The sequence below is a fragment of the Psammomys obesus genome, unplaced genomic scaffold (assembly GCF_907164565.1).
Source record: "Psammomys obesus unplaced genomic scaffold, mPsaObe1.curated_primary_1811, whole genome shotgun sequence".
Classification (NCBI taxonomy): Eukaryota; Metazoa; Chordata; class Mammalia; order Rodentia; family Muridae; genus Psammomys; species Psammomys obesus.
The window spans coordinates 11721677-11742619 of NW_026596109.1; the positions used below are offsets into that span (position 1 = coordinate 11721677).

At 47.9% G+C, this 20943-nt stretch overlaps 1 protein-coding gene across 5 annotated transcripts in view; it reads right to left on the reverse strand.

Moving 5' to 3' along the window:
• Positions 1–5536, reverse strand: part of Osbpl9 (oxysterol binding protein like 9) — a 121125-nt gene extending 115589 nt beyond the window's left edge. For 3 of the 5 annotated variants that reach the window (XM_055628791.1, XM_055628789.1, XM_055628786.1), the window contains exon 1: positions 5372–5491. In XM_055628791.1, the coding sequence (XP_055484766.1) occupies positions 5372–5482 (111 nt within the window). In that variant the 5' untranslated portion in view covers positions 5483–5491. Of the gene's footprint in view, positions 1–5371 lie in introns of all 5 variants that reach the window. The other 2 variants (XM_055628790.1, XM_055628788.1) reach the window with 1 other exon arrangement.
• Positions 5537–20943: the final 15407 nt, after the last annotated feature.

Genomic DNA, 20943 nt, shown 5'->3' on the forward strand with positions numbered 1-20943 from the left:
AAAATAAAATAAAATAAAATAAAATAAAATAAAATAAAATAAAATAAAATAAAATAAAATAAAATAAAATAAAGAAAAGAAAAGAAAAAAGATCCACATTTGAGGCCAGCCTGGAGAGTGCTGAAGAGATGGCTCAGTCAGTACAGTGCCCAGCACACAAGCATGAGGACCCAAGTTTGGGTCCCGAGGACTGGCATAAAGCCAGGCATACCAACCACGAGTCTGCGACACCAGCACTGGGGCTGGAAACACAGGAGTAGGTGGATCCCTGGGACTCAGTGGCAAGCCAGCCGAGACAAAGGGTGAGCTCCAGTTCAATCTGGTCTCAAACACTATGGCAGAAGGGGCTGGAGACGGCTCAGCACTCCAGGGCGCTGGCTGCTCTTCCAGAGGACCTGGATTTAACTCCCAGAACCCAAGAGGAAGCTCAAACTCTTGGGAATCTGACTCACTCCTTCTGCATCAGGCACACGCGTGATGCACAGACATGCATGCAAGCAAAACATCCATTTACATACAATTTAATTTTTTTAAATAAATAAAAAGGATGACTGAGCAAGACAGTGTCAACCCTCACACACACACTGGACACATGCAGGCGGACACATAATGTGCCACACACACACACAATTTAAACACTAAAATGACGGCAACAACAATGCAACGAGACAGCTCTGTGCTGGTACCCAGTAAGGGCTTTTCTATCTCCAGGCCTGAACTGTGACTCCAAACACCTTGTAGATTCAATCTCCTATCATCTCTCAAATACGTCTTCATATCAGTGCTGCTGAGAAACTTGTAAAACCTTCCCAACACAACCTAAGTGCTGAAGCTTTGCTCTATTCTTGTTTTCCTAGTGCCTAAAGCAGCCTTTTTCAGCTGGGTGCGGTGGTGCACACCTTTAATCCCAGCACCCAGGGAGGCGGAGGCAGGCGGACTGCTGTGAGTTCAAGGACAGCCAACACTACACAGAGAAACCCTGCCTTGAAAAAACCAAAAGAGAAAGGAAAAAAAAAAAAAACAGCTTTTTTTCTCTTCTCAACCTTCAACCCTTAAGTCTTGGTTCAAATGTCCTTCTAGTCTTTTCTGGGCCGTACTTCTGCAGATTTCTATTTCTATTATTTACCTTGTCACAATCATTTGGTGTATGTGTGTGCACATGTGTGTACTGTGTGTGCATTATATGCATTATATGTACATGTGTTCACATGTTTGGGGTTCATGTGTGTGGAGGCCTCAAGTTAACGCAGGATGTCTTCCTTGATCATTCTGTTTTTATTGAGTTGGGGTCTCGTGCTGAACCTCGGGCCCACTAGTTCTGCCTACTCTAGCCTGCTGGCCCAGTGGATCCCCGTCTGTCTTGAGGGTGCTACAGTTCCAGCAGCCACCATGCCTGCTCGGTGTTTACACAGGATGTGGGGACCTAATGCTGGCTGTGACTGTACGGCAAGCATTATTCTCTCAGCCACCCCGCCACTTGTCACGTTGCTTTAAGATTGTGTCTGGGTATCTGCTCTGCTAGACCAGTTCCTCTCAGGAGGAATCAATGCTTACACTCCAAACATGTACACTAATTGCACTATTACCAAGTTAGCCCTACAAAAACGCCTGCTGAACAAGCTAGCACTAGACTATTCCGTACCTAATGATTGTGATTAGGAGGCTGAGTTAATGTCAGCCAGGGCTAATGAGCCCCTGTCTCAAAAATCATACACCGCACCACACACATAGGAATAGTGAGTTAGATCTGAAAGAGTCCCTGTAACCAAACAGTAAGCTTTCCTTCAAAATCCAAACATTTGGGCTGGGGTGTGTTAGTGGTAGCATGTCTGTCTAGCATGCACATGGAGGACTGTGGGGCCAACCCCCAGCCTGGCAACGAGATGATGAAACAAATGAAAAGGGGAAAGTAAAAAGATCACTCCAGCGCCTGCAATCCCAGCACTTGGGAGGCAGGCAGGCGGATCTCTGTGAGTTTAAGGCCAGCCTGGTCCACAAGGACAGCCAAGGCTCCGCAGAGAAGCCCTGTCTCAAAAAAAAAACAAAACAGACAAGCAAACAACCAAACCAAAAAGATCATTCCAGGCTGGAGAGATGGCTCAGCAGTTAAAGGCACTTGCCACTGAGGCTGAGCTGACAACCTGAGCTCTATCCCGGGAGCCACGTCCTGGGAGGAAGGAGCGGCAGCCTTGAGTTGTCCTGCCTTCCACACAGGTGCTGTGCCATACAACCTGCCTGTAGATAGATAAACACATACAAAAATTAAAAAGGGTTTTTTTTTTTTTTGTTTTTTTTTGTTTTTTTTTTTTTTTTTTTTGGTTTTTCAAGACAAGGTTTCTCTGTGTAGCATTGCCTGTCCTGGACTAAACTTTGTAGACTAGGCTCACCTTGAACTCAGAGATCCACCTGCCTCTGCCTCCCGAGTACTGGGATTAAAGGCGTGGGCCACCATGCCCAGCTAAAAATGTAGTATTTAATAATAATAATAATAAAAGGATCATTCCATCGCCAGAGTTTGGTAAATGTTGGTGAAGCTCTAGGCTGAGAAAAGGCTTGGCTGAAGCTATTTCAGTCCAATCCCAGTGACTAGCTCAATCCTGGGATTATTTGATACTGATTATCAGCAGAGGCTGGCTCTGAAGCAAGGGCAATCTAGTTTAGAATTTTCTGGAGTGACCCAAAAGAGATCAACGGTCATAGAGCCGGACTAGAACTCAAGTAATTTCGAAAACAAGGAATGGTGTGACTATTTGCTGCCCTGATTAAAAAGTGGCACAACTGACAAGTGAGTCCTGGGTTGGTGTGGCCATGTTGGCTCATGTCCTTTGCTCCTACGTGGCCACCTGCCTGCCCTTGGCCTTCAGATGCTACCCCAGCTCCAGCACTGGCCTTGAAATAGCCACTTGTGGGGAACTAAACCAAGCAGCCTTCTTCCTCATGGAGAGACTCAGAGAAACTGGGAGTCAGAACACTTGAGGGCACCACCATTGACTGACGGCAGCCCTGCTTGGTTTGCATTTAAACTGGCTGAGTGTTTTACCTCTGAAAAACAAATCCATTAGAAAAAAAAAATGTGGCACAACCAGTTCAGATATCCTCTCTAGAAGGTGCGGCTGTAAAGCGATTAGCCACACACAAATCATTAATATAGCTAGACCATAAGAACGCTGATGCACTGAGCCAATGACAGACCACTGCCTGCCTTCAGTGGGACTCCTGTTCTCCTTTTGCTTAGCATTTTTTCCTCACAAGATAGTGGAAATTCTCTGTAAGTAAACAACAGAAGAATTCAGGGGAACTGTTCTAAACAGCCGTTAGAGAAATATGACCCCTCCTTCCTTTAACAAGGATAATGTTTTATGGAATCTAGTCTTGGAAGGTAAGACAAGGCAGAAAAAAAGTCTATGAAAAACTTCAACTTAGTCAGAAGGACAGGGAGTCCAGAAGTATGAGCACTCCAAATCGACAAGGACAAGGAGACAGAAACAAATACACACACAGAGAAATATTTTATCTGGGCTAGGAGCTCCCTAGAATCTTAACTTGGGACCTCTCTAGGATGGCTCTAGATTCAGATCCACACAAATTTGGGATTTGAAGAGTAACTTAATTCTATGCTGGCACAAACTGAAATTATTCCATCATGAATCTTCTGGCTAGGTTCCATGGGATTTGCTGATCATCACATTCACATTTAATGAAACTTGATGTTATTCTTTATTTATCTGAGTCATAGGTTTTCATAATCATTCAGTTTTTTCAGGATAAAATATGCAGTTGTTCCTTTTCCACCCAACATAACCTTAAACAATGTGGTGTCTGTGTTTGTATGCGCACGTTTTGTTTTGTTCTTGAGTATTTTTTTATTTTGGATGTTTTTGTGTGTTTTTGCCCTTTTTGTTTGTTTGTTTGTTTGTTTGTTTTGAGACAAGGTCTCATTAGTTACCCCAACCTGGCTTGACCTTAAAATTCCCAATCCAAAATGTGGACATAGGGAGGTTACATACACAGGCCACTGTATTCAGCTTCGAACAACTTCAGTAAAGTTTGATCTTTTAGAAAAGTTAGATCTTGTAGAAAAGAGGCCAGGAATGCGGGTCGGTGGTAAAGTGTCGACCTGGAATGTGCAAGGCCCTGGGCGCCATCAACAACACACAGAGAAGTTCCTACCAGGATAGTGCAGGTCAACCCTCACCCTAGCAGGCCGGCTCAATGACTTACCGTATCTGCTTCTCTCCTTCCTGTAGCAGAAGAGCAGTTTAATGGGTCCCTGACTTGGCCGCTTACAGCTAGCTTGCCTGCCTGCTCTAGAGCTAATTGCCTAAAAGCCTGCAGCCTCAGATTCCAAAACTGTAAAATGGGAACATCAAATGGGGATAATGAATACCTGTCTTGCAAATTTATTAAGAGTAAATGAATTAACGTGCCCGCTGGACTACCCTAAAAAGCTCCCCAGAAGAAAGGCAGTGTCTACACCGCCGGTGACTCTTGCTGGCATAAAAACACGCTGAACAGTTTTGAAATGAATGAATATGCAACCCTATTTCAACGCTAAACTTTTCTCCCACGCCTGCATTTCTTCCTTTTTCGCCTATCGTTTTGTAAAGCCTTCACGAACTCAAAGAAAGTCACCCCGTCACCCATCTCTCCAACACCGCCCACCGTCCGCCTCCAATGCGATGGGGGTGGAAGAAGCAGCGAGAACACAGGCTTCACGGCACGTCCACTACCTACCCTGACCACTGACTCGCGTCAACGACAGCGAAGTCGAACACTCTGCCCTCCGCAGGGCACAACTTTTAAGGCGACCGCGCCGGGATCCCTTCCCACATCTCCGCAAGCAGGAGGAAGAAAACTCGCGCAGAGGGAACCGTCTGCTCTCCAAAGTTACGGAGTCCGTTACCCTCGCGCCCCCGGGGGTGGGACGGCCGAGCCGGACGGGCCGGGCGGCCTCTCGGAGCCCGGGGTGTGGACAAGGGTCACCTCTGCACCTGGCCAGGCTCGTCTGACCACTGCTCCGACAGGGCAGCGCTCTTCCAGCCCCGGAGCGGAGCCGAAGGGTGCGGCCAGCGCCCGGGCTGGGAGCGCACGGCCGCGCCGGGACTACGCCCACCCGCCCGGGCCGAGGCGCGGAGCCCACCTCGCCCGGGACCACACCCCGGGGCACCCTGCTCGCCCCCCACCCCACCCCCGGCCCACACACCAGCCGGCCGGCGCTGCTCACTGGCCGGGGCCGCGTCCCCCTCCCGGTCATTGGCTGCCCGCACGCAAAGCCCTCCTCCACAGGGGGACCTCGCGCGCGGCGGTCCCCGCGGCGGAGCACCCCCGCCCGGGCTCCCCGCCGCCCGCCGGCGCGGCCTCGGCCGCTCACCGTGTAGTAGGACAGCAGCCCTGCGTTGTAGTCCAGCACGAACCAACGGTACTGCCAGCCCTTCATCACGTTAGTCCACTTGCTCAGCGGCCCTTCCACGATGGACGCCATCTTGGGAGCCGCCAATGACAACAAACGGCCTGACGTCAGCCGCCTATATGGCATTCGGCATGCAGGGGGCGGGGCCTCCAGGGGCCTGGGCGGGGCCAGGGCTCGAGGGGGCGGGGGCGGGGGCGGGGCGGTTCTTCGGGGCAGGCGGAGGACCCACGCCCCTGGCAATCGCAGTCTGGCGTGCTTTCTTTCTCTCTCTCTCTCTCTTTGCCTATTGTGTGTAAGGGCCGGATGGGATGGAGGCGAGAAAGCTGAGAAAGCAAGCGTAAATATTGAGGTTATTTATCCAATTCGGTCGTGACGGTGTACACCTGTAATCCTAGCACTTGGGAGACCAGAGGATCAGTAGTTCAAAGCCAGACTCAGTTGAGTGGGACTTGGGGCGGGGGGGGGGGGGGGGGAGGGAGAAGAGGGGAGAATGAGTGACAGAGAGACTGTAATCTCAGCAGGAATTTGGAAACAGAATCAAGGCGCATCGGTGATGAGCATGTACTGATCTTCAGGAGGATCTGAATTCGGTTCCTAGCACCCACATGAAGGATAGGGAGCTCACTGTTGCCTGTAACTGAACCTGCAGATAGTCCCACCCCACGCAGACACACACGCTAAAGTACATATAATTAGAGTACAAGATCATCCTTGGCTGCTTAATTTTAATGAGTCCAAGAGTAACATGGGCTACATATAACATTTTTAAAAATTATTCACATATTTTTTTTTTCCTTCAGACAAGAGTCTCTTTGTAGTCTTGGCTATTTTGATACTTGCTTATGTAGACTAGGCTGACTTTGAACTCACAGAGATCCACCAGCCTCTGGGTGTGCCACCATATCTGACATAAGTTTTTTTTCTTTTCTTTTTTTTTAAGGACCTAGTGATTAGATGGTTGAGAGATGGTTCAGCAGTTCAGAGTGCTGGCTGGTCTTCCATCAGATTTCTAGCACTCAAATGGAGGCTTAACAATCATCTGTAATTCCAGTTCCGGAGGGTATGGCATCCTCCTCTGGCCTCCAAGGCCCCGGACACGAATGTGGTACACTTACACACATGTAGGCAAAAATAACCACACGCTTTTTTTTCTTTTTTTACTGTAGAGAAAAATGATCGCTGAGAGTTAATCCCAGGACTTCATGCATGCCAGGCAAGCACTCCAGCCCTGCGGTGTTAGTCAGGGTTCTTTAGAGTAACAGAACGGATAGAGTGAATGTGTATTTATTGATTTCTGCTGGGGATTTGTTGCAGCCTGGGGTTCGGCTGAGACAATGGCCGCCTGTGGACAGAAAGCCCAAGAATCCCATAACTGGATGTCTCAGCTGGTCTCCAGAAGAAGGAGGCTCTAAGGCCAGTGAAGGAATGGGCTTGCTAGCAAGGACGGGAGGAAGCAGGCAGAGAGAGAGAGAGAGAGAGCGCACTTCCCTCTTCCACGCCTGTCCATAGGCCTCCAGCAGAAAGGGTGTGGCACAGGCTAGAGGTGGGTCTTCCCAGTCAGAGATCTGGATTAGAAAGGGATCCTCCCACTGCCAGTGATCAGGTGAAGCAGAAATCTTCTACAGGTGCGCCCTGCCATTTTTGTTAATTCCAGACATCGTCAGGCTGACCACCAAGACCATCCATCGAACCCGCCTTCACTTAAGAAAACGGGAGGTCGTTCCTCACAGGTCAAAAACCACCACCGCCAATGTTCACCATGTAAGCATCTCACAAACCATTCAGTTAATAACCACATCTGGGAATATGGCTCCGTAGCAGAGTGCTGGCCTAGCACTCATGAGTCCCTAAGCTCAATTCCCGGAATCAGGGACCACACTTCAACAGAGGCTGGTTTGCCCTAGGGCTTTGAGAACATTTGCAGAAAGTAGAGAGGAAGGCAGGAATAGACAACAAAATCCGTGATATACATATTAAAACTTGTCAAGTGCTCTGGGGAAAAAACAAAGGGAAGAGGAGCTGGGACTGCTGTTTCAGACACCTGGATGAGAAGGTGACTTTTTCAAAGTTTTCTATGTGTGTATCGGATACATTACTCTCCTATCCTCATAACTCTCCCTTCTTGCCCCTCCCGTTAGTCTCATTTGTCGCTCTAGACAGTTTTACTTCTGTTTGCAAGTCATATGCATATAAATACACAATTTTATGTATCTGTATAAATTCTGGGCAACACAAATGAGAAGAAAAATATTGTATTTGCCCTTCTGAAACTGGCTTAATTTAGTTAATATGGTTGCCTCCAGTTGTATCTGTTTTCCTGCAAATGACAAACTGCATTCTTTTACGTGTGTGTGTGTGTGTGTGCGCGCGCGCACACGCCTTCCAGCTTCCACCTTCATTTAGGCAGAACCTCTTATTATTGACTCTGTGTATACCAGGCTAGTTGGCCTATGGGCGTCTGGGGATCTCCCGACTACAGACATCTAAGAACACAGACACGCGGTACCCCTCCAGCGCTGCGTGGTTTTGTGGATGGGAAATTAGATCCTCCTGCTTGTGCGGCAAGCACTTATGCCCTTAGCTGTATCCCTGGCCCTTATTCTTTAACTTTTGACAAAAGCAAAGACCTGGAGAAGGTGAAGGAGGAAGCTAAGGGGAAAACCTCACAGGGAAAACCACAGTGAACAGAGCAAGCCAGGCGTGGTGAAGACAGAGAGTGGAGCCCAGTGAGGGAGCATCGAGGCAAAGGAGAAAGTAGTAAGGGACAAAGGCAGAAAGGACAGACCACTCACAGCCTTCAGCTAAAATTGAAGTACTTATTGAATACTCTGTCCAGACTCACGGTCCTGGGATCTTCTGTACCGAAAGCAAACACTAAGCAAGCAAACGTGGAAGCTACTCGCTACTGAAATCCAGAGCTGGCTCAGCTGACACAGCGCTTGCTGTGTAAGCATGAGGGCTTGTGCGCAGACCCTGCGCACCCACGTGAAATGCCAGGTGCATACCTGTAGTCCCAGTGCCAGGAGACGGGGACAGGTGTGCCCAGGGGCTTGCTGAATTGGTGAGTTACAGATTCAGTAACAGGCTGTGTCCCAAAAAGAAAAAGAATGTGAAAAACTGGTTTCCAGAACTCAACGAGGGAGGGGTGCACACCTTTAACCCCAGCACTCAGGAGGCAGAGACAGGTGGATCTCTGTGAGTTTGAGGCCAGCCTGGTCTACAGAGTAAGTTCCAGGGCTACACAGAGAAACCCTGTCTCGAAAAACCAAAAAGAAATGAAAACAAAACAAAAGGAAAGAAAAAAAAAAGCACTCAGTGGGTAAAGGCACCTGCCACCAAGTCTGACGACATGAGTTTGATCCCTGGGACCCACATGATGGAAGGGAGAACTAACTAGAAAACTGTCAGAGCTCTGACTCCCATGTGCAAGTTGTGGCACACACTTGTGCCCACATACAGAAATACACATGAATGCACACAAGTAAATAAAATGTAAAAAAAAAATTTTTTAAAGAAAACTATCCAGCACTGCTTTGCTGAGAATGTGATAAGCTACAAAACAGGATGTCAATGGATGAGTAGTGTCAGCTGTGCAGGCGTTAGAAAGGGCTAAAAGGGGAATGCTAGCTAGGAGTGGAGACTAGGTTGTGTAGGAATTTTTTTGTTTGTTGTTTGTTTTGTTTTCTCTTAAGACTGAAGATACCCAAGAGGCGAAGGCAGTAAAATCACCATGAGTTCCAAGCTAGCCTGGAGTTCAGTGTGAGACCCTGTCTCAAATCTACACGTAGATTAAGACCCTGGGGAATATTGCTCTGCTTGTTTCCAGAGGGGGAGAGACAGAGACACCCTACAAAAGGGGGGAAATAGTAGCCGAAAAGCCCTCGACAAGCCTGCGATTCCAAGGCCAAGTGAAAAGGTTAACAGCATCTTGAAGCAAACATACTCATTCACACCAGGAAAGGGTGGAGGGGAGCGCTGGAGTTAGGTAGTCACATGAGTGTGTTTCTCTCTGCCCCCAGGTGAGGGGCTCAGAGCTAAATGATTCAGGACAGGGACCGTGAGGGCACAGCGCAGTGGCATGGTCTCGCAGCAAGTGACAGCATTCGGTCCACAGCAAACAGAGCGTGCGGGATGGTGGCCCCGTGAGATTCCAGCAGAGCTAAGCGAGCGCGTTCCCGATCCTTAGTGGTGTGGAGATGCTCGTGAGGACTAGTACAGACACACCGGTGAGTCTGTGATGAGAAACTTACGCTGCCGGGGCTACGGAAGTGTAGGCCGTACAGACATGTAGATAGACTGCGGCGCTCGACGGTGGTAAACTATGGCACGGGTTTATGGAGTCACTGTGTTTCCCCATCCATTCTTTTAGAGGGCACTGCCACTTCCTAAAAATGAAAAGCTGGGTATAGAGATTCATGCCTATGATACCAACACTCGTGGGACAGAGGGAAGAGGCAGGAGGACTGCTGTGAGTCTGAGGGTAGAGTAAGCTGAAAAGTGAGTTCCAACCCAGCTCGGGCTACACAGTAAAACCTTGACTTTAAAAAAAAGGTAGGAGGTAACTAAATCAGCCTCGCGAGGGACCTCGAGAAGAAAACACGGCTATCACAGACAGCCGCTCCAAGCATAGCCTCAGGGAAGACTGCACCTCGGGACCGGACTCCAGGGTGGAAGACAGTGACCTGGATATTCTCACCCCGGCTGAAATGCCCTGATGCGGTTTGGGAGTCAGCTACCCTCCACAGGTTTGGGTGTTTGAACACTTGGTCCACAGTGGAGCCATTTTGGAAGTCTGTGGGACATCCAGGAGATAACTCAGGAAGCGGATCACCACGTCACAGACGCCATGGGTCATGGTGCACCTTAGTTCCAGCTGAACCCTCTCCTTCCTAGTCCCTGAAGATGGCCACATGTCCCCCCCCCCCCCCCTCCCCCCCCCCCCCCCCCCGCCCTTCCCCCTCCCCCTCCCCCCATGGACCACAGCTTTTAAACCACGAGCCAAAACCAGGCTTTCCACCCCTCAGCTGTTTCTTGTCAAGTGTTTGGTCACAATGACTAGAAAGGTAACTGAGATATACATGCATACATACGTGTGTGTGTGTGTGTGTGTGTGTGTGTGCTGTACTGTGTAATTCACGTGTGCCAAATGCCATGCTAGTTTGTCTAAGTGTGTTTGTACAATGAGAAAACAGAAAGTATACTTCTGTTTTATAAAGTGGACTTCTGAGAAGCATGCTTCTCAGAAAGTCTCCCCGTTGTGAAATGCAAATTAGAACCACATTGAGATTCCATGTCATTCTTTCCCCTCCCCCTCCCCCTGGCCAAAATGACTATCATGAAGAAAACAAATGACCAGAGATGCTGGTTAGCTTGTGGGGGAAGAAGAGCCCTCATCGATGTTGGTGAGAGTGTGAATTGGTCCTGCCACCGTGGGAATCAGTGTGGAGATCTGTAACAGATTAAAAAAACTACCAAAGCCTACATGTTCATCAATAGACACATATGGATCCTGAGAATCCTGCTATAAAGAAAAGTGAGGGTGGGAGGTGGCTTGGTAGGTAAAGGCATTAGCTGCCAAGCCTGAGAACCTGATCTCAAACCCCAAGACCCGAAGGATAGAACAAGTTGTTCTTTGACCTCTGTACACATGGCCATAGGCATGCGTGCGCGCGCACGCACACACACACACACACACACACACACACACACACGTGCACGTGCATGCGCTGAATAATAAATGTGAGGGAAAACAAAATTTTTAGTCAAGTGGGTAGATCTAGAAATTTTCACTAAAAGAGTTAATCCAGTCTCAGACAAATGCTCACGCTCACGTGTCTACCCTAGATTTTACTTTTCATACATGTATGTATGAATGTGTGGGTGTGGCTCTAGATCATGAAACTAGAAAGGGGCCCATGGTAGAGTTAAGGAAGGGGAAGGGAGGAAAGAGGGTAATCGAACACATGCGACATGAAAATGGAAATGGAACCACTTCCAGAAGGAAGGGAGTGAGGAAGAAAAGTGGGAGGAGAGGGTCAGTGTGTGTGAGTGCCTGCCTAGCACCCTCACAGCCCTGGGTTCAATCCCCAGCACAGCACGGATGAGGTCTGATGGTGTGCCCCTGCAATCTCAGCACTGGGGAGGTGGAGGCAGGAAGATCAGAAATTTAAACAAGATTACAGATCAAGCTCAAGGTCAGCCTGGGCTGGATACTGTGTCTCAAAAAAGCAAACAAAAACAAAACAACTAAAATTACAGTCCAGTGTGGTGGCTCTAATGCTTGTAATGCCTGTAATCACAGCAGTTGGGAAGCAGAGGCAGGAGGACTGCCATGAGTTGAAGGCCAGCCTGTGCTTCCTGGTAACTTCATTCCATGCTACTGAGTTACAGAGTAAACCTTTTCTTTAAAAAAAATTAAAAAAAAAAATAAATTAAAAAGTCAACAAGAGTTAAGTAAGATCCATGTATTTTCAAATTGTTTCTGCAAGCTGTGTTTTCACGGATGTGTTTTTCTGAAAGTGTGTTGTGGGCTGGAGAGCTCAGTGACTGGGAGCATGCACTGTTCTCACAGAGGACCGAAGTTCAGCTCCCAGAATTCAGTCACCACAAGTAACTGTCTTTAACTCCAGATCCAGGGTATCTGAAGCCTTTTCCTGGCCTCCTCAGGCACTGCGCTCACATGCACAAACCCGTGTGAGTTCGTGTTCAGACACACATATTTACACAGAATTAGAGATAATTTTTAAATGCCGTAGACACAGTATAGACAGTACCATCAACCTCTAAAGCTGCCTAAGCTCTCCCTGGGGTCATCAGGCAGCAGCAGGCTCCATTTGGCTTCAAGTGTAAAAAGACAGACCAGCAGCAAAAGGCAGGAGGAAGCGCTTTGTCTTCAGACAGAGTCCGGTTCATAGCGCATTGGCCTCCATTCTACACTCACGAGCTAAAGTTGAAGGTGGTGGGGATGTGGGTGTCCCTTCCTACGTTCTTCTATTACAGGCCTTTCCTGGAATGGCAAGTGTCGAGGAGAAAGAAGACTCAAAAAGAAGACAGAACACTAATCATTATGCCTATAAACTCGAGGACGGGAATAAGGGCTAAAACATCACGCAGAGGGTCGGTCATGTTTGGTGCTGGGATGGTCCTCAGAGCCTGCATGTGCTAAGCGCACACTCGGCTACCGACGCACACTGCTAACCCAGAATGTAAGGTTATTTGTTTGGTTTGGTTTGTTAAGGTGGAGGTCTTGCTATACAGTGTAGGCTAGCCTTGAACTCATGGTCCTTCTGCCTCAGTCACTCAAGTAGTGGGGACAGCAGGCATGTACAAAAACACATGAATCCAGGATGAGACTTTTTAATGTGTTTGTTTGTTTGTTTGTTTAGTTGGTTGGCTGGTTTTTTGAGACAGGGTTTCTCTGTGTAATCATCCTGGCTGCCCTGGACTCTCTTTGTAGACCAGGCTGGCTTCAAACTCATAGAGATCCACCTGCCTCTGCCTCCCAAGCGCTGGAACTAAAGACTTGTGCCACCACCCACTGGCTAGGATGAGATTTTTTTTTTTTAATGTGTGTGTGTGTGTGTGTGTGTGTGTGTGTGTGTGTTTTGCTAGGAACTGAAGGCAGGTCCATCATGTGCTAAGCCAGCACTCTACCACTAAGTTACAAAGCCCTAGTCTAAAATAAGATTTTTATTATTTTTATTTGTGTGTGTGTTCGCGCACACACTGATGTCCACAGAGACCAGAAGAAGTGCCGGATTCCCCCGGAACTGGGTTCTAGTCAGTTGAAAACAGCTCAGTGTGAGTGCTGGGAACTGAACTCAGGACCCCTGGAAGAGCAACCATCTCTCCAGCCCTTAGCTTTTATTCTTTTTAAGATTTACTTATTCGTTGTGTGTGTTTGTGTATGTCTCTCTCTCTCTCTCTCTCTCTCTCTCTGTGTGTGTGTGTGTGTGTGTGTGTGTGTGAAGGCAAGAGGTCTCGGGCACACAGCTCAGCACTGGGAAAGCCAGGAAAGTTAAACGAGCAGGCTTGTCTCTTCAGAGGAAGGAGAAGTTTCCTTTCTCCTGAGCGCGGGGAGAGGGTGTAGTGTACAACCTCTTGATGCTTCGCTCCCTGGAGGCCAGGCTTCGCCTGAATCCCCGGAATATGGTGCTTGCGTATCCCAGACTCCGCCCCCAAACCTTGACATGCTTCTCAAGCCCTAAAACCCGTCCTTATGAGAGAGGTCACTTGTACTTTACAACAGCCTGGGGGACTTCTGTGTTCTCTTAGGGCCGGGCTAATCCTGCCTCCCACGGTACTGTCCACCTCAGCCAGTCTCCCTAGACTCCCATCTTGAGCTTTGTTTCCCTCTTTATGGAAGAGGCCACGGGTACTTTATAAGGAGTTTCTGTATCGACACATCTTAAGCTTGTTGTACACAAAGGACCGAGGTAGTTGTCATCGGGAAACTTCTTTCCCAAGATTGTGCTGTGCTCAAATGTGGCTAAACTAAACCGCCTGGTGTCAGACTCCAGAAGTTTGGCCCAGTACCAGCTAACTAAGTCATGCTGAACCAGTTTCACTCTTAACTCACCTGCTTCACTTCCCTGCTGGCCACGACACTTGCAGAGACCCCCGAGCGTGTGTGTGTGTGTGTGTGTCTGTGTGGGTGTGTCTTTGTGTGTGTCTGTGTGTGTGTCTGTGTGTGTGTCTGTGTGTGTGTGGGTGTCTGTGTGTCTGTGGGTGTGTGTGTGTGTCTGTGTCTGTGTGTGTGTCTGTGTGTCTGTGTGTGTATCTATGTATGTCTGTGTGTGTGTCTGTGTGTGTGTCTGTGGTTATCTGTGTGTGTGTCTGTGTATGTACAGATGTATGGGGGTTGGACATGTATGCACAGAGGTCAGAAGAGAGCTTGGATGTCCTCTATTATGCTGCCTGTTCCTTTTGAGGTATGGTTTTCCCTGAACCTCAGGCTCATGTTTTCTTGGCTAAGTTGTAACCCAGCAAACCCTCGTCAACCTCCTGTCTCTACCCTCTCAGAGCTGGGTTTGGACATACCCTCACTGATATGTATTAGACACCAGGCTTGTCCCATGGGTGCTGGAACTCCATTCCTCTTGATTGTGTAGCGAATACTGTTAACCACTGAGCCATCTCTCTAGCTCCTCAGGATGAGATTTTTGTTTGTTTGTTCAAAGATCACCCTAGCAGCAAAACTGAAGCTAAGAGCAAGAGGGCCCATCTAGAGATGAAGCCAAGCACAGAGGTGGCAAGAAGGAATGCCAAAGCAAATTCTGAGCCACCCAGGGCTATGTAGTAAGACCCCGTGTCAGCACAAAGCCAAGTGAGTAACGAAAGACCTGAGGACCACAACAGAGCCAGACAATGGTGAGGATGCGCTACTGTGTACTTATTCTGCACAATTAACTGATTAATTTGAGACTATGTCTTCCATAGTCCAAGTTGCTTCCACAAGGACATGAAGTGCAGGATGATCCTAAACCCCTGACCCCAAGGCTGCCACCCTCCAAGGGCTGAGAGCATAGATGTTAATCCTGCTCAGCAGTAGAGCTCAGTGCTGCATTCTCCCGGTGTGTAACTGGATAATCAGTTAAGAAGCCTTTTGTCTTGTTTTCTTTTGTTTTGGTGGTGGTGGTATATGTGTGTGTGTATTTGCTTATGGGGCTTTTTCATTTGAGACAGGATTTCCCTGTGTAGCCCAGGCTGGCCTCAAACCAGAGACAACCTTCCTGTTTCATCACCCCTCCGAGATCCCACTGCCGTGAATGCTGAAATTAAGGGTACACACCATCATGCCTAGCCAAAATAAACCTTTGCTTTATTGTGCTGTGTGAGTGTGCTTTGAGCACGCTCCCCAGACCCTATAGTTTTGTTTTCAAAGGAAGAACAAAAATGGCTCATGTTTCTCAATAGGAAGTTTCCTTCCTGTACACGGCTGTTTAGAAATGTGTGTGCATGCACGTTTCTAGGAGAAATGGTTTGTGCCTTCCCCCAGCCTTCAGTGTAGGTGCAAAACACTCCACAATGCAGTCTGTTGTTGGTTTGCACCCTTCTCCTCCCAAACTTGCCACCAACTGTTTTTTGCTGTTGCTGTTATTGGTGTCATGTTTCTTAATTGGTATTTGTTGGCCATCAAATAAAACATTTCCAGAATGCTGCCTTCTTAAGAGAAAAAAAATGGGAAGAATGTGACTGTCCTTAACTGGGTGTAGAGGAAACGGATCAGGATTAAATCTGAGGAAGGCCAAATAAGACTGCTGATTTTGTCTGCCAACGATAAGTGCTCCTTCCACCCGCTCCCTAACAGAGAGGAGAAAAGGAGTGAAGCTTAGGAAGATGTGGCTATAATGTGGGGCTAAAGGTTACTAAGAAAGGAAGAGGAAGAGGCATGAACTCATCCTTTGGCCTCTTACTGCGTTCCCTTGGAGACCCACATCCCAGCTAACCTCCTAAGCATTCTCCTTTCTTATGTGGAATCTACCCTCTGCCCCCTGCACCCAGATTAACCCTTTAAAACCTTTTGGTTTTGTTGTTTGGCATTTGTTTGTTTTTTTAAGATAGCATCTCATATAGCCCAATCTGGGCTCAAACTCACTAGATATAAGAGGCTGGCCTTGAACTCCTGCTCCTCCTGCCTCTACCTCCTAAGAGCTGGGATGGCAGCCCTGCCCCACCATTGTGGGCCTGAGGTCCCTAGGCCTGAGGTCTCTAGCCTTCTCCTGTATCCCCAACTGAAAATATGCTACCATGGACATGGCCACTGGCACCATCTTTATGGAAATGCCCTGAATGACGCCCTCTGCCTTTTCCTGTGTGAGTCTACCTTCTCCTCCTTGTTTTTCCCCTGGGAACAACTGGCTGATCATCTAAGTCCCACTTGGAAGCGGGCAAGAACAGGAGAATTTAGGAACCTGAGACTCTGCTTGGTTTGGGTTGTGCATAGCTCCTCTCTTCGGCAATGCACAAAGCAGCTCGGCTCCATTCCCTGAAGACTACGCACACACATTCCTCTCTGAACAAGAGATGAATTTGCGCACCCCCGGTAACAAGTGAATTTCGGCAGTTTCTATACTGATACATCCAGGTAGAAGACCAGAGGCCGATCCAGCCTGAACTTCTTTGGTGTGCGTGCACAGCAAGGCAAAACTGTGTCCTCAGACTTGAGTGAGAATCTCCTGTTTACTGTATTATGCTTATGCATAGTTGGGTATGCATCTGATTAAAATCAAAATGCATTATGGGAAGGGACATACACAGAAAAATGATAATAGGACCTAATCTGTCAATCAAAACAGAAAACCACTGTTGCTATACCCTTTATTATCCAAGCTCCTTCTCCTCCTGAACCCCATAAAAGTAAGCCCCAAACAACAATTGAGCCCTTAAGTATCCTCATTCATTTGGCCCACTGTCAATCTGTCCATCTTTGATGTATACTGTCATTTCTCTTGGAATAAAGTTTTCTTGCTTCATTCCCAAATCTGTGTGAGTCCTTATTTCCAGTTCTTTAGATAAGAAGCCAAGAAGCTAAAACACCGCCACTAAAACCCCAACCACTGGTGACAACTTTAAACATCAGGTCCTCTTGGAACAAGACTAGCTGCACCAACTAATGAACAACCAACACTCTCAGTTGGCACAGTGGCACATGCCTATAATCCCAGCACTCAGGGAGGCAGAGGCAGGTGGATCTCTGTGAGTTCTAGATCAACCTGGTCTACAAAGTGAGTCCAGGATAGCCAAGGCTACATAGAGAAACCCTGACTCAAATAAATAATGAATAGAATAGAATAGACTACAATAGAATAGAATAGAACAGAAAAGAGTATTGGTTGTTCATCCAGAGGATTCAGGTTCAATTCCCGGCTCATGGCAGCTCACAACTGCCCATAACTCCAGTCCCAGGGGATCTGATGCCTCTTCCGCCCGCACAAACATCAGCCATGCATATGGTGTGCAGACAGACATGCAGGCAAAACATACATATAAAATAAAAAAACGTTAGAAGTCACAAATCGAACAATATATAATGCTATAAAATTACATATATATTCCAACTTTATTTTTTTTTAATTAAGTCCTGGAACTACAGGCATGGGCGCCCATACTCGGCTAGACAGTGTATTCTTTTTTGATGGTTTATTTTTTATATGTGTGTGTAAGTGCTTGCATGGATGTAGATGTGACATGTACATGCTTAGTGCTTGCCAGGCCAGAAGAGTGAGTCATCCAATCCCCTGGATCTGGAGTTGCAGACTGCCGTGAGCTGATGTGGGTCCTCTATCAGAACTGCAAGTACTCGAACCTGCGGAGCCGTCTCTGCACAGTAGATTCTTGGCCTGGGAACTGAGGGCACAGAAGAATCTGAGCAACTTTTCCCTGGCCCAGCATGATACATGCAAAGCACTCGGCACTGTGCTTCCGAGTAACCAGCGTTCAATCCGAGTACATCTCTCTTTTTCTTTCTAGGGAAGGTGGGAACGGATTCCAAAGGAAGTAACGTTTGCGCTAAGTTTACAGGCGTGAAATCTGGCTTAGAAAGGAGAAACTAACGTTTGTAGCAGAACTACTAAGAATAGTCAGCCTCTCTGGGCTTCCCAGAATGAAAGGTTTCCCAGGCAAACAGAACAGCGCAGGAGAGAGAGAGGCAGAGGCTAAGACTGCCTGTGGTGCATCCCGGAAGCATCCTCTTCTTCAAGATGTGGCAGAGAAACCAGTACATCCACGGGGAGGCTAATGGCGGAGGCCTGGGCAGGGTTTGGTGTCCAGTTAGCCTTGCAGAACGGCAGGCACACCACCTCAACACAGAGGGATCCTCACCACGCTGCCTGGGTATCAGTTACATGGCTCTAACTTCCTATCTAATTCCCAGGACTACAACAGTGTGATTCCCAAAACATGGACCATGCTGCATAATTTATGGCCTCACTTTGTCGCTTTGTAATTAACTCTGCAGAGAAGCTGAGGAGGAGGGGCCGTTGCTGGTGTGACTCCCAGTTTATATAACTCACTGTGCTGGAGAGTATCACCGATGTCTCGAAAGCTTCCCTTTCCTGCCCACGCACTTTCAGATTACGGCTGGAAGTGAGCTCGCGGAGCGCACAACTGGACAAATGAAAAGTGGAAGAGCACGTGAACTGACTGACCACACAGCACCTCCTGAATTCCCGGGGCATCTGTATCGTGCGCTCCGAATTTTAAATATCTGTTATGTGTTGTTGCAGGGTAGAGACCCAAAGGCCACGCAGCATGAACTGGGAATATGGATTAAGCTGGCGACTACCTCAAGAGAAACACTTCTCACAGAGCAGCCTGGACTGTATGTTACAATTTTTTAAGGCCAAGAATACAGAAAAACTATATCTTGGTTGGCCATTGCAGGGAGAAGTAAAGCAAGCAAGCAAGCAAGCAGTTTGACAGAAGCCAGAAAGAAAAAAAAAAAAATTGCAGTTAGCTTGACCTAAGTTTCTAGAACAGGGTGGGTCAGGGGAGGGGGAAGACAGTCAGTTTCATGGTAAACCAAAGATGGCTCCTGCTGGGACAAGATGAAGGACACTCTAACCTGCCTCAGTATAACCTGAACTTTTCCCTAGGTGGTCTGATGATGTAAACAGGATATTTGTCAAGTGTGTACTGTGCCCTGGCACTCTTCTTATTGCCCATTTTCCTATGCCAGGTGCTCTAGGTTCAGAGCGGAGAATAAATCAGATTTGGTCTCAGCTCTCTGCAGCTTCTAGTCCCTCAAGAATTCCTTGTAGCAGCTGTTCAAACCTGAAACTGTCAGCTGGACATTGTGGCACATGACTTTGATCCCAGCACTAGGGAGGCAAGGGCAGGGGGGTCTCTATGAGTTCAAGGCCAGCCTGGTCTACAAAGTGAATTCCAGGACAGCCAGGGCTACACAGAGAAACCCTGTCTCTATGACAAAATAAAAATTAGAAGAGAGAGGGGGGAGCGAGAAAAAAAAATCTTAAAATTGTCAGGAGAGGGAAATGAGAACTGGGTGGGAGCAGCCAAATTAGCCCAAAGATGGCTTACCATTAGGCCTGTTGCCTGTGGTTCTTAGTACCTCCAGGGAGTGAAGAGACTGTCTTAACGCTAATTTCTTTAAAGCAGAAGAAAAGCAAATAGGCTAACAACGAATCCAACGTGCATATATTTATATTTATGCCACTGCAGTCATATGAGCGCACTCGCATGTTTGTGGCAAGCACACATGTGTGCGTGCACACTTGTGTGGAGGCTAGAGGCCAGCCTCTGACGGTGTTCCTTAGGAGCTGGCTGCCTTGATTTTTAGAGGCAGATTCTCTCCTGGGACCTGGCGGAGAGCTGTGGGAGGCAGAGCAGAGACCGGGGAGCCTGCTTCTGTCTTCCCGGCTGGGGTTTGGGTGGGCGCTGCTCTGCCTGACTTGTCACGTAGCTGCTGTGGAGCCAGCACAGGTCCTCACGCTTACATGTTAGCATTGCACTAGCCGGGCCGTTTTCTCAGCCCAACTCAGTCACCTTTGCACACACTTGTGGTGGAGGAAGGGGCCGTGAAGACCCGAGAATGCAGGGCACACAGAGATCGTGACAGAGTACAGTGATGGCGCGTGTCCGTAACCCAGCTTTCCAGAGGCTGAGGCTGGAGCACCATGAGTTTGAGGCCAGCCTGAGCTACACAGCAAGAGCCTGTCTCAAAAAGATAATACTTACTTGTCAGGAGGTCTAAAAGAAGGGACTTGGGGCAGGCGTGATCGAAATATATCAGAAACAGGTACAAAATTGTTAGAAACAAACAAAACGTTTGAAAAATATCAGACCACAGTCCTAGTTAACCCCACATCACATTGTTGACACGGAACAACAGAGAGGCACAATTCAGCTGACAAAAGCTTCACAGATTCTGCAGTTATAACACAGATTTTTCCCGAATCGAAAATACAACCGAAGCCAGGAGAGAGAGTCCAGACTCAGGAGATGGAGACAGAGGATCGAGGCCCCTTTCATAGGACTTTTCACCAAAAGACTGAAGCAGACAGCTTGTCTAACACAGATACTTGGCATTTGTTCTATATCAGACACCCAGCATATTTCTGGTCTCAGCATCTCGTAGAAAGAAGTATGATTGTGCATACTATGCAACTTAAAATCCACCCCTTCAGTTCCCTCTCGCTGTGCCAGGAGCTGAAAATATGAAAACAAAGTAGACACAGCAGGCGTTGTCCTTGAGGACTTCATGGTCAAAGTCACCATCCGCTGAGAAGGAGCAGCCCGCTGGGAAGTCATCGGCCCTACGATGACTCTAGCTCATCAGAACGCAAGCCTGACAATTCCTTACTGAGGCTAGCGCACTGTAAACAGTGCAGTGATCATTACGAAAGAAGGATGTTATTAGTGTTAAGACAGCATTAATTATACTCACCATGTCTCAACTTTTTGTCTACCTCACTGGTGCCCAGAACAGCAGTTCTTGGTGGGAGTTTTTCGTGTGTGTGCATGTAAACACACACACACACACACACACACACACACACACACACACACACACA